This window comes from Bufo bufo, chromosome 6 (genome assembly GCF_905171765.1).
Source record: "Bufo bufo chromosome 6, aBufBuf1.1, whole genome shotgun sequence".
Lineage (NCBI taxonomy): Eukaryota > Metazoa > Chordata > Amphibia > Anura > Bufonidae > Bufo > Bufo bufo.
This window is the reverse complement of record NC_053394.1, coordinates 354,939,465-354,952,673: the sequence shown is the minus strand read 5'-3', so window position 1 is coordinate 354,952,673 and position 13,209 is coordinate 354,939,465. Positions and strand designations below refer to the sequence as shown.

Sequence of the window (13,209 nt, the reverse complement as noted above, 5' to 3'; positions counted from 1 at the left end):
GGTTGCACACCTATCCACAAAAATCAGTTCACTTACCATATTCTTCTCTCTCTCCCTCCCTCCTTTCTGTTCCTCCTTACAAAATCACCACTCCATTTCCCAATCTCTTCACGTACCTTAATTGCACCTTTTTTTTTGTCTGATTGCCCGATTCTTCCACCACTCCCCTCTACTCCACCCTTATTCCTCTGCAGATTTGTACACCGGGGCCGTGCTGAGCCCTTTGACCTGCACTTAGGCATGTTCTTGCCCACTCTGCTGAACCAAGCTACTCCCGAGCAGCAGCAGCGCTTCTTGATGCCTGCCTGGAACCTGGAGATTATTGCAACATATGCCCAGACTGAAATCGGACATGGTAACCAACACTTCTGCCACATTTGGCCTCATCAGGGGTTTATCATCCCCCATAGAATTAGATTTAAGTATAGTGTGGATCAGGGTTACGCAACTTCTGGTTGTGAAACTACAACTCCCAGTGTGCACACTTGGCTCTTCTCAAAACTCCCACAGAAGTATGTTTGGAGTGCTGGAGGTTGCTGACTTCAAGTTTAGATGTTCTGCAGGTTTCTTTAGGAGGGTTAACACTGCCACGCCCTCGTTATTTGGGAGGTACTAAGGGTTGTTGTATGTGACTTTTGTTTAACATGTGCCTATATTCCTTTTCTTCATTCTAGGAACGCATCTGAGAGGGCTGGAGACAACAGCCACCTATGACCCATCTACGCAGGAGTTCATTCTGAACAGCCCCACTGTGTCCTCCATCAAGTGGTGGCCTGGAGGGTGTAAGATACTGTTGGGGTGGAGACTGTGGGTTTGTCTGTCATTATTGAGGCCTTTAGGAGAATTTAAGTGGGTTTCTATTCAGATGGTAAATCATTGTTGGATCAGAGGAGGTCCAATCTCCAAGGCTTTCTGCAGATCAGCACAATGAAGGGCTGTGATGCTCTCAATAAAGCCACTTGACCTTTTATGGTGGGGATTCTGGTGGTGAAAATCAAACATTGATGGCATATCATAAGGATTGCCCCAGAGAAGCTTTTTAAGAGTAGTGACGATTAGTATGGGGAAATAACTATGCTTCTCATCTGCAGTGGGTAAGACCTCAAACCATGCTGCTGTTCTGGCACAGCTCTACACCCAAGGAGAATGCAAGGGTCTTCATGCCTTTATTGTTCCCCTTCGTCGCCTGGATACCCACGAGCCTTTGCCAGGTAGGTTTCATTGAAAATACTTTGAAAGTTCACTGAAGAGATGAAGTGGTCTAATGTTTGTGCTCCTCGTGGCTTCCATCACTGCTACAGGTATAACTGTTGGAGATATCGGACCCAAGTTTGGATTTGATGAAACGGATAATGGATTCTTGAAATTCGACAAAGTCCGCATCCCGCGGGAGAACATGCTGATGAAATATGCCCAGGTGAGCAGTTGCCATTCTTCTCCAACATGGAGTGTTAGCGCCCAAAGTTTGTGCTGTGTGTCTCTCGCATAAAAAAAATGTCCAATTCAAATCTTTTTTTCATCACTATGTCCCCAAAAAAATTGACTTAAGTCATACACATCCAAAAATGATATTATCAAAAACAGATCATCCCGCAAAAAATGAGCCCTCGCACATCTCCATTGACATAATTATAAAAGTTATGGGGGTCAGAATACGGTGATGACAAGAAAAAATTGTTTCAAAGGTTTTCATTTTTTTTCAGTATCAAAATGCAAGAAAAACTGTACATGTGTGGTATCACCGTAATCATATTGACCTGGAGAGGGAAGAGCACAAGTCAGTTTTACCGCATAGGGAGTGCCATCCAAAAAACAAAAACAAAAACAAACAAAAAAAGTGGCGGAATTGCATTATTTATTTTTTATTTTTTCTAGCTTCCCTGTACAATGTATGCCATATTAAATGATGGCAATAGAAAGTACAACTTGTTTTGCAAAAAAACAAGCACTCATGCGGCTATGTAACATAGTACATAAGGCCGAAAGAAGACATTTGTCCATCCAGTTCGGCCTGTTATCCTGCACGTTGATCCAGAAAAAAACGTAAAAATAAAAAGTTAAGACTCCGGGAAGGCAGGGAGCAATAAAAAACCTGAAAATCGCTGTATCAGGAAGGTGTTAACCCCTTAAGGACACAGCCTTTTTACACCTTAGGACCAGGCCATTTTTTGCAAATCTGACGAGTCCCTTTAAGTGCTGATAACTTTAAAACGCTTTGACTTATCCAGGCCGTTCTGAGATTGTTTTTTCGTCACATATTGTACTTCATGACACTGGTAAAATGAAGTCAAAAAAATTATTTTTTTTGCACCAAAAAATACCTATTTTAACAAAAAATTAAAAAAATTTGCAAATTTCAAAGTTTCAGTTTCTCTACTTCTGTAATACATAGTAATACCCCCAAAAATTGTGATGACTTTACATTCCCCATATGTCTACTTCATGTTTGAATTGTTTTGGGAATGATATTTTATTTTTTGGGGATGTTATAAGGCTTAGAAGTTTAGAAGCAAATCTTGAAATTTTTCAGAAATTTACAAAAACTAAATTTTTAGGGACCAGTTCAGGTCTCAAGTCACTTTGCGAGGCTTACATAATAGAAACCACGCAAAAATGACCCCATCTAAGAAACTACACCCCTCAAGGTATTCAAAACTGATTATGCATACGTTGTTAACCCTTTAGGTGTTGCACAAGAGTTATTGGCAAATGGGGAGGAAATTTGAGAATTTCATTTTTTTGTCTAATTTTTCATTTTAACCCATTTTTTCCACTAACAAATCAAGGGTTAACAGCCAACCAAGACTGTATCTTTATTGCCCTGACTCTGCCGTTTACAGAAACACCCAATATGTGGCCGTAAACTACTGTACGGCCACACAGCGGGGCGTAGAGTGAAAGGCACACCATATGGTTTTTGGAAGGCTGATTTTTTTATGGACTGGTTTATTTACACCATGTCCCATTTGAAGCCCCCCTGATGCACCCCTAGAGGAGAAACTCCCTAAAAGTGACCCCATCTAAGAAACTACACCCCTCAAGGTATTCAAAACTGATGTTACATACATCGTTGACCCTTTAGGTGTTGCACAAGAGTTATTGGCAAATGGCGATGAAATTTGAGAATTTCATTTTTTTGCCTAATTTTCCATTTTAACCCATTTTTTCCACTAACAAAGCAAGGGTTAACAGCCAAACAAGACTGTATCTTTATTGCCCTGACTCTGCTGTTTACAGAAACACCCAATATGTGGCCGTAAACTACTGTACTGGCACACAGCGGGGTGTAGAGTGAAAGGTGCGCCGTTTGGTTTTTGGAGGGCTGATTTTGCTGGAAGGTTTTTTTGGCACCATGTCCCATTTGAAGCCCCCCTGATGCACCCCTAGAGTAGAAACTCCATAAAAGTGATCCCATCTAAGAAACTACACCCCTCAAGGTATTCAAAACTGATTTTACAAACTTTGTTAACCCTTTAGGTGTTGCACAAGATTTAATGGAAAATAGAGATACAATTTCAAAATTTCACTTTTTTGGCAGATTTTCCATTTTAATATATTTTTTTTACAGTTACAAAGCAAGGGTTACCAGCCAAACAAAACTCATTATTTATTGCCCTGATTCTGTAGTTTACAGAAACACCCCATATGTGGTCGTAAACAGCTGTACGGGCACACGGCAGGGCGCAGAAGGAAAGGAACGCCATACAGTTTTTGGAAGGCAGATTTTGCTGGACTGTTTTTTTTTTTTGACACCATGTCCCATTTGAATCCCCCCTGATGCACCCCTAGAGTAGAAACTCCAAAAAAGTGACCCCATTTTAGAAACTACGGGATAGGTTGGCAGTTTTGTTGGTACTAGTTTAGGGTACATATGATTTTTGGTTGCTCTATATTACACTTTTTGTGCGGCAAGGTAACAAGAAATAGATTTTTTGGCACGTTTTTATTTTTTGTTATTTACAACATTCATCTGACAGGTTAGATCATGTGGTAATTTTATAGAGCAGGTTGTCACAGACGCGGCGATACATAAATAAAAAAAATTGTATACATATTAGGTAAGTTTTACACAATGATTTCATTTTTAAAACAAAAAAAATCATGTTTTAGTGTTTCCATAGTCTAAGAGCCATAGTTTTTTCAGTTTTTGGGCGATTATCTTAAGTAGGGTCTCATTTTTTGCGGGATGAGATGACGGTTTGATTGGCATCTATTTTGGGGTGCATATGACTTTTTGATTGCTTGCTATTACACTTTTTGTGACGTAAGATGACAAAAAATGGCTTTTTTTTTTACATCGTTTTTATTTTTATTTTTTTACGGTGGTCATCTGAGGGGTTAGATCATGTGATATTTTTATAGAGCCGGTCGATACGGACGCGGCGATACCTAATATGTATACTTTTTTTTTTATTTATGTAAGTTTTACACAATGATTTCATTTTTGAAACAAAAAAAATCATGTTTTAGTGTTTCCATAGTCTAAGAGCCATAGTTTTTTTTTAGTTTTTGGGCGATTTATCTTGGGTAGGGTATGATTTTTGCGGGAGGAGATGACTGTTTGATTGGTACTATTTTGGCGTACATGCGACTTTTTTGATCACTTTTATTACCTTTTTTGGGAAGTAAGGTGGGCAAAATTTTCAATTTCATCATAGTTTTTTATTTTTATGGCGTTCACCGTTCGGGTAAAGTAACATAACCGTTTTTTAGATCAGGTCGTTACGGACGCGGCGATACCAAACATGTGTAGGGAATTTTATTTTTTTCATTTTTAATCAGTGATAAATGTGTTTTTTTGATTTTTTTTTTTTTTTTTTCCTTTTTTAACTTTTTTTTAACTTTTTTTTTTTTTTGACCCAGACCCACTTGGTTCTTGAAGATCCAGTGGGTCTGATGTCTGTATAATACAGTACAGAACAACATGTATTGCACTGTACTGTATTTTACACTTGTCTGAACAGATCTATGCTTTTTAGCATAGATCTGTTCAGCACCATGGACAGCAGGACGCCTGAGAGGCATCCTGTTGCCATGGGAACCTTCCCGTCTGCTCAGTACAGGTCAGAACTGCGCAGACGGGGAAGGGTAAGGAGGGAATCTGTCGGGGGGCTGTCTGGGGGCTCTCTCCCTCCCCATCGGGGGGCTGCAAAGGCACAGCAGCCCCCCGATGGGAGAGGGAGGGAGCTCCCTGCGCTGTTAACTTTTTCCATACAGCGGTCCGTACGGACCGCTGTATGGAAAGGGTTAAACAGCTGACATCGCATCGCAGATGTCAGCCGTTTATACCAGGGTGCCAGCAATGTGCTGGCACCCTGGTATACCCACTAGAAACCAACGATTATACAAGGGGAGGCGGGCGGGGGATCGCGATCCCGCCTGCCGCACCGCCCGCCTCCCACACCGCCCGCAACCCTCCCCCTGCACCTTCCGCCACCATAAAATCATTCGGGGGTGCAGGGGGGGATAATAAAACATCATGCAGGGACCGCGGGGACCAGAAACTGCAGAAATCGCAGCAAACCGCAGGTCTGAATTGACCTGCGGTTTGCCGCGATCGCCGACATGGGGGGGGTCACGGGACCCCCCCGCGCATTTAGCCTAGGTGCCTGCTCGATGATTTGAGCAGGCACCGGGTTCCGATCACTGCCGGCCGGGCGGCAGTGATCGGAACAACACATGACGTACCGGTACGTCATGTGTCCTTAAGTACCAGGACATCATGACGTACCGGTACGTCATGTGTCCTTAAGAGGTTAAAGGGCTTGTCCAGAATTAAAAAAAAAAACTGGAAATATGCTAAAAAAAAGTTATAACTTAAATATTTTATTTTTAAATATAAATATCGCTTCATATTGATCTCCTTTTAGGTGGAACCAGATGGCACATACGTGAAACCACTTAGTGATAAGCTGACCTATGGTACCATGGTATTTATCCGCTCTGTGATCGTTGGGGACTCGGCTCGCAGCCTGTCCAAGGCTTGTACTATTGCTATCCGCTACAGTGCTGTACGACATCAGTCTGAGATCAGACCTGGGTAAGTTTTTTTTACTGTTTATAGCTCAGATATAACAAGGTTGTTTACTATACCGATATTGTCATTCACATCTATCGTCTTTGCATCTCTAGAAGATGCATCTAGACTTTAGAGGAGGAAAATAAGAAAAGAGAAAAATGTCATCAGACTTTAATCCCCTGTGAATACAAGATCAACAATCTCTACCTGGGATAGCTGGATGACCACCAAAATGGCTTTTACCAGCGGTCACCTAACTTTCCCAGACTTTCATCAGACCCCAGTCTCATGTTGCCCCCTATAACCTTCATCAGACCTCGGCTCTCGTGCTCCGAATGGTGCCTCCGCTCGGCAGGGTGTCTGGTCAGTAGCGCTCTGGATACCTGACAGGCCACAGTGCCTGCCTCCGATGCTTTACAGCTCTAGCACCCGCAGCAGTGCCACTGTTCGCTCCTAGCGGCTGCTGCAAGTGCAGGGACTTCGGGGCTTGCTTGCGCATAGCTGTTCTGGTCTCAGGCGGAATCCTTCTCCTGCTCAGTGCCTTGTCTCACCTCAGATCTGAACATCCACAGGAAGCGGTTCGCTAACCCACCGTGCCGCCATAACCGCTTTATAAACAGCCTGCGCAAATGCAGCGCTCTGAACACAAAATATTCTGTTCATCAATAATAAAAAAGGCTCTGAAAGGGCAAATTCATCAAATGAATGTGATCGCCCAGCCTTCTTTTAAGGGTTGCATTGTATCCTCCATCTAGGATGTATTACTTTTTGTACTAGACTATAGGAGTACATTTCCCGATGACTGACCTTGTATACAACCTACTCTGTTCTCTGCAGGGAGCCTGAGCCACAGATCCTGGACTTCCAGACCCAGCAATATAAGTTGTTCCCCCTTTTAGCCACATCCTATGCGTTCAGCTTTGCAGGCGCTTACGTGAGCCAGATTTACCACAGAATATCAGGGGACATCCAGACGGGGAACCTGAATGAGCTTCCAGAGGTGAATAATGGCTGCTGACCCTTATACACTGTATATAGACCCTCCATCTCTTCTAACTTTTCAAATCTATATATTTTTTTATTTTTTTTTTCAGCTTCATGCCCTAGCTGCCGGGTTGAAAGCCTTTACTACGTGGGTTGCAGCAAGTGGCATAGAAGAGTGCAGGATGGCATGTGGAGGGCATGGATACTCTCGCAGCAGTGGCATCCCTGACATCTATGTGACCTTTTCTCCAGCATGTACCTATGAGGGGGAGAACACCGTGATGATGCTGCAGACAGCCAGGTCAGTGATGGCTGGGGATCATAATGCAATTAAAAAATGCCATTCTTATGTAAAGGGCCATATCTACAGCCCACCTTGTTCCTATGCAGGTTCCTGTTCAAAAGCTACACTGCAGCCTTGTCTGGAGAACATCTTGAGGGAATGGTCTCCTACCTTAATGATGTGTCCTTGCAGCGTGTGCAGGCTCAGCCCCTGGCTGGGCGGTCTGTGGTGAAAGACATCAATGACCTGAGAAGTCTGGAAGAAGCCTATAAACAACGGGCTGCTTGGTAAGTAAAATGGGGATGGCAAAGGGTTAAGGTCAGTGCACTTATTGACTTGCAGAGGCAGCTGTATGATGCTTGGGGGGCCTATTAAAGGGGTTGGCTTATCCTTGGTGGGGGTCCGATTCCCGCCACCCCTGCTGATCAACTGTTTGAAGAGAAAGCGGCTCTCATGCAAGCCCTGCATTCTCTTCACTGTTTACCTGCTCACCATCGACATCGCAGACTGAGTGTAACCGCTCCTTCCCATTGAAGTGAATGGGACGGAGGACCTGCAATTACACCTGCTCACTGCTGGCAGGTAAGCGGTGAAGAGAACGCAACACTCGCAAACAGCTGAGGATAGGTTATCCATGTAGGAAACCAGCCAACCCCTTTCATTGGGCTGTACCGCCTAATTTTGAAACGCCCTATAGAGCATTCTTGAATATAGAAAGGAGTCATTCAGTCAAACTTGGCAACAAAGAGTATGTTCTCTCACTCTGGAGGACCTGGCATGAGCTGGTCAACCCATTAAAGGGGTTGTCCAAGATGGTAGAAATAAAAAAAAAAAAAAAACGCTTCCCTGGTAAATCCCCCAGCTGCGCTGTGGTCCCGCCAGTCTTTGTTGACTTGTCTGGCAGTGATGTGCTGTGCATGTGACCGCTGCAGCCATTCACTGACCTCACTGTTCCCATGCCGTACATGCAGGCAACACCACTGAGGCCATTGACTGCAGCATTTACATCTTCTGTTAGTTGCTGCAGGTAAGTAAACAGTCAGAAACCACTGGAGCAGCAGGGGATTTGCCAGCTACATATAAGTTCTTGGCTCCCCCCCCCACTACATTCCACTTCAATTTAAAAAGGCACCATATTATCCATCGTGTCTGGAGAATGGAACACTTTGCTGCTGGATTCCACTTTAGATTTCAGGCGATCGCTGGGGGTTCCTGTAATCGGTCTATAGGTTACATTTCATGGTTGGGGATGATAAGCAGTGCTATGCTTGCTATAGGATTGATTTCTCTTGTTGCAGTTTTATAGATTATGAACCCTCCGTCATTTTCCTTGCCTCTATTATTCTAGGCTAGTTGTGGCTGCGTCCAGAAATGTCCAGACTGATCTAAAACGTGGAAAGCGTAAAGAAGATGCTTGGAACAAAAACTCTGTGGATCTGGTCCGGGCTTCTGATGTAAGACCAGAACCCTCTTTGTACTCCACCTTGTAAACCAGCATTTGGAGGTTTTGCTATAAAATTATATATTTTTTTGTCTGTCCAGGCACACTGTCATTATGTAGTAGTCAAACTTTTTGTGGACAAGCTGTCCGAGGTCCAGGATTTGGCTGCTCACCGGATCTTGAGTTCACTCTGTCTCCTCTATGCTCTGCATGGAATCGGCAAAAATACTGGAGACTTTCTGCAGGTATGTGGGGTGGCGGAGGTGGGCAGAAATGTGGATTATATGAGGCTCACACATAAGGACACTTTTTTTTTTTAAAGGGGTTTTCCAAATTTTATACTGATTGGTCAAGGTCCAACACTTGGGAACTCTGCCGATCAGCTGTTTGAGAAGGCAGTAGGGCTCGCAGTTGCACTGTGGCCTTCTCCAGCTTTTCCTAGGCCAGGTGACATCACCTTTTATCGTCACATAGCCTAGGCGCAGCTCAGACCCATAGAAGTGAATGGGGCTGAGCTGCGATACCAAGTACAGTCTTATACAATGGATTGCGCTGTGCTTGGCTTGCCAAGAGAAGGCCACGGCGCTACTGCCTTCTCAAACGGCTGATTGGCGGTGGTGCCAGATTCCTAGCGATCAGATACTCATGACCTATCCAGAGGATAGGTCATTAGTATAAAACTCCCAGAAAACCCCTTTTGAAGGGGTTTTCTTATCTGAGACAATGGGACCCGCACCTGTATCTGGAAGGAGCTCCGCAAAGTGGTGGCTGGAGGACTCCGGTCCGGCCACCGCTCCCATTTACTTCTAGCTAGTACTCGGCTATTTTCGGCAGCCCCATAGAAAATTAATGCAGGGCGGCTGCGTATGCGCAGTGCGCCCTCCACCACTTTCAGTGCTCCATTCTCAGTCTAGATGTTGGACAGCCACCTATCAAACAATGGGGGCATATCCTAGCGATATGCCCCCATTGTCTGAGATTAGACAACCCCTTTAAGCCATTCACTGTATATCACTCATCCTATGTTGAATCAGCTCAAAATGACTGCACACTGAAATCCAGATAGTTAGAAAGTTTAATGATTGGCCCAGTATTGCAGACTGCTCGTAAATATAGAAAAGGATCTATATTGAGCTTGGGAGAACCTCCAGTCCACTCGGTGTGCACTAGTCACTTAAAGGGTTGTGTTTATTTTTTTTCAAAGCCCAATTTCAAACACCCTAATTAGGAATAAAAGTCCCTCTTGGGACTTCAGTCTATTATCCAGAACAGAGTTTGTCTACATAGAGCGTCTTTCTGCACAGAGAGAGCCCATTGATTTCCATGCCGTTCTGTGGCAATGCTGCAGAACAATCGAACCCTTGCTGTCGGGTTCCCCTGCAGATTACAGCTGAATGCTCAGTCTGAGGAATCTAAAAATAAAGCTAACAACTCCTTTAAATTAAAATATTGGGATGAAATGAACTGGCCACACAGCCCTCTGCTTAGACTCCATTCAGACGTCTGCAAGTGTGGTCCACATCCGTTCCGCAATTGTGCGGACCCATTCATTCTCTATGGGGACGGAATGGATGCGGAGAGCACACTAAGTGCTCTCCGCATTTCCTGAGCACGCCCCCCATCTTCCGGTCCGCGGCTCCGGAAAAAACATAGAACATGTCCTATTCTTGTCCGCAACTGCGGACAAGAATAGGCATTTCTATGGGGGTGCCGGGCGGGTGTACTGCGGATCCGCAATGCACTATGGATGTCTGAATGGAGCCTTAGCTGGTACATGTCTGGTTAAAGAGGTACTCCCACTTCAGATGGCATCTAGAGATGAGCGAATTTCATATTTTGAAATTCGTTCACGCTTTGTTTGGTGGTAAAAGCAGAATTGCGTTATGGATTCCGTTACCATGGACCATAACGGAATGCCTTTAGAGGCATTCTGTCATAATAGAAGTCTATGGGCTGCAAAAGGGATCCGTCCCGTTTCCATTATGCAGGGGAGTCCGGGATGGATCCGTTATGCAGGCCATAGACTTCTATTATGATGGAATGAATAACGGAAGGCCTCTAAAGGCATTCCGTTATAGAATCACGTTATGGTCCATGGTAACGGAATCCATAGCGCAATTCTGCTTTTACCACCAAACGAAGCGTGAACGAATTTCAAAATATGAAATTCGCTCATCTCTAATGGCATCCATAGGAAATGCCATAAATGTCTGATGCCAGGACCCGTCTGGAAATTGAGATGGGATCCATATCTTTCAGAATTTTATGGCACATCCTGTAGAATATTTTAAAATTTGAGGGTATAGGTAAAAGCTGCTTAATTATTTTTTTTTAAAATCTGTTTTGGAATAAGTCTGCAGAACTGTACATAGCCTTTAACCCCTTATTGCACAATCTCATACAGGTCCGTCATTTGCATTAAGGGTATGTATGGAGCAGGCTTGTGAGTTGAGCTCATTATATACACTGCAGGTGCCGGCTGTAAAATATAGCAGATCCCTCAATGACTAGGTTTGGAGATGACGCTGATCCTGGTCATTTAAAGGGAATCTGTCACCAGCAGCCTCCCTATCAAACAGTTTGCATAGACACCTGGCGTTATGATACTTTTTCTTAATATGCTAATTAGGTATTTGGCACAATGTGGGAGTCGCCATTGCTCTTGTTGCACCCAAGCACTGCTCCTTTCTGTGGCCAGCCCTTCCCTCTGATTCACAGGGCCAGGGAATGGCAAAGCAGCCACAGATATGAGTGGCGTCTGGGGCAATGATGATGCCCTCATGAGCCTAATTTGCATATTAAGAAAACATAACATAACTCGTGAACTGAGATGAAACTGTTTTTTAATCAGGTGAACCACATCTATGTGAGCTGCCTGCAGAGCAATGCCCGAGGCACTGCCTGACAGGCATTCTGTAAAAGAAATCCCATAGACTGAATGCAAGAGAATACTATTGCAATGTCACAAGGGATCAGAAGTTTACATGTACAGGTCCTCTAGGGGGGCTAAAAATTATAGTGTAAAAAAAAAAGAGAACAGATATTAAATTCATATCACCCGTTTCCTAATTTTACACATAAAAATAAACAAAGAAAAATGGTTTCGGATATCACTGTGTCTAGACTACTAAAATATAAAATTATTTTTCTTGTGTGATGAATGCTTTAAAGGAAACCATACAATATATGGTCAATTTAAATGGTGCAGTTAAAAAATCCAGCTTGTCTAGAAAAAATAAGCTCTGGTATGCTTTAACCCCTCCAGTTGTGGCTCTTGGCAGGTTAAAGGGTTCTGTGTCCTTAAAGGGGTTTTCCAATCTCAGATAATGGGGGCATATCGCTAGGATATGCCCCCATTGTCTGATAGGTGTGGGTCCCACCGCTGGGACCCTCACCTATATCGAGAACGGAGCCCCGAAAGTGAAGGAGGGCACACGCACAGCCGCCCTCCATTCATTTCATTTCTATGGGGCCGCTGAAAATAGCCGAGCCCTGGCTTGGCTATTTCCGTCAGCCTCATAGAAATGAATGGGAGCATGCGCGGTGCGCTCCCATTGACTTCTATGGGAGAGGCGGGGATTAGCGCTTGGTGGTGGACAGACCCCGGGAAATCTGGGATGAGGATTTAATAGTCTTTTTCTCCTTGCAGGCTGGCCTCCTGACAACTTCCCAGTTGGAGCAGATACAGCAGCGGATTAAGGATTTGTTAGGGGTAATTAGGCCTAATGCAGTAGTTCTGGTGGATGCATTTGATCATTCAGACACTCATCTGGGCTCTATACTCGGGAGATATGATGGAAACGTGTATGAAAATATGTTTGAATGGGCAAAGAAATCGCCCCTGAATAAGACCCAGGTAAGAGATTTTCCACTAACCTGTAAAGCTGGTGTATAATTTCCAGGGTAAAGGTAGCCTAGGTTAATTAAAGGGATAAGGGTAATAACTGTGATGCTGTTATAGTTGCAGATAATGTCTTGGAGGTCTAGAATTGAGTAGAAGATGGCGAAGCGGTTAAAGGGGTTCTGCAGTTTGTTTAAACTGATGATCTATCCTCTGGATAGATCATCAGTATCTGATCGGCGGGGGTCTGACATTAGAGACCCCTGCCGATCAGCTGTTTGAGAAGGCAGCGGCGCTCAAGGAGCCCAGGCCCAGTGACGTCACGACTAGTATCAACTGGCCTGGGCGCGGCTAAGCTCTGTTCACTTGAATGGAGCTTAGCCCCACTCAGGTCAGTTGATACTAGTCGTGACGTCACTGGGCCTGCGGTAAACAAAGAGAAGGCCACGGCGCTGCTGGAGCGCCGCTGCCTTCTCAAACAGCTGATCGGCGGGGGTCCTGGGTGCCGGACCCCCACCGATCAGATGCTGATCTATCCAGAGGATAGATCTGCAGTTTAAACAAACTGCAGAACCCCTTTAAACAGCTACAATTACTGTATGTCCCTTTAAACGGCCATAGACTGAAATGTCAGGCATGCT

General features: G+C 44.3%; 1 protein-coding gene across 2 annotated transcripts in view; it reads left to right on the top strand.

Moving 5' to 3' along the window:
- The window catches only part of ACOX1 (acyl-CoA oxidase 1), a 30,996-nt gene that overhangs the window by 15,735 nt on the left and 2,052 nt on the right, over positions 1-13,209 (top strand). The window contains exons 3-13 of one of the 2 annotated variants that reach the window (XM_040438768.1): positions 195-355; positions 675-782; positions 1,092-1,211; positions 1,302-1,417; positions 5,871-6,040; positions 6,857-7,019; positions 7,114-7,304; positions 7,394-7,573; positions 8,635-8,740; positions 8,829-8,972; positions 12,377-12,583. In XM_040438768.1, coding sequence (XP_040294702.1) covers positions 195-355; positions 675-782; positions 1,092-1,211; positions 1,302-1,417; positions 5,871-6,040; positions 6,857-7,019; positions 7,114-7,304; positions 7,394-7,573; positions 8,635-8,740; positions 8,829-8,972; positions 12,377-12,583 — 1,666 coding nt within the window. The remainder of the gene's footprint in view (positions 1-194; positions 356-674; positions 783-1,091; positions 1,212-1,301; positions 1,418-5,870; positions 6,041-6,856; positions 7,020-7,113; positions 7,305-7,393; positions 7,574-8,634; positions 8,741-8,828; positions 8,973-12,376; positions 12,584-13,209) is intronic. The other variant, XM_040438769.1, reaches the window with a different exon arrangement.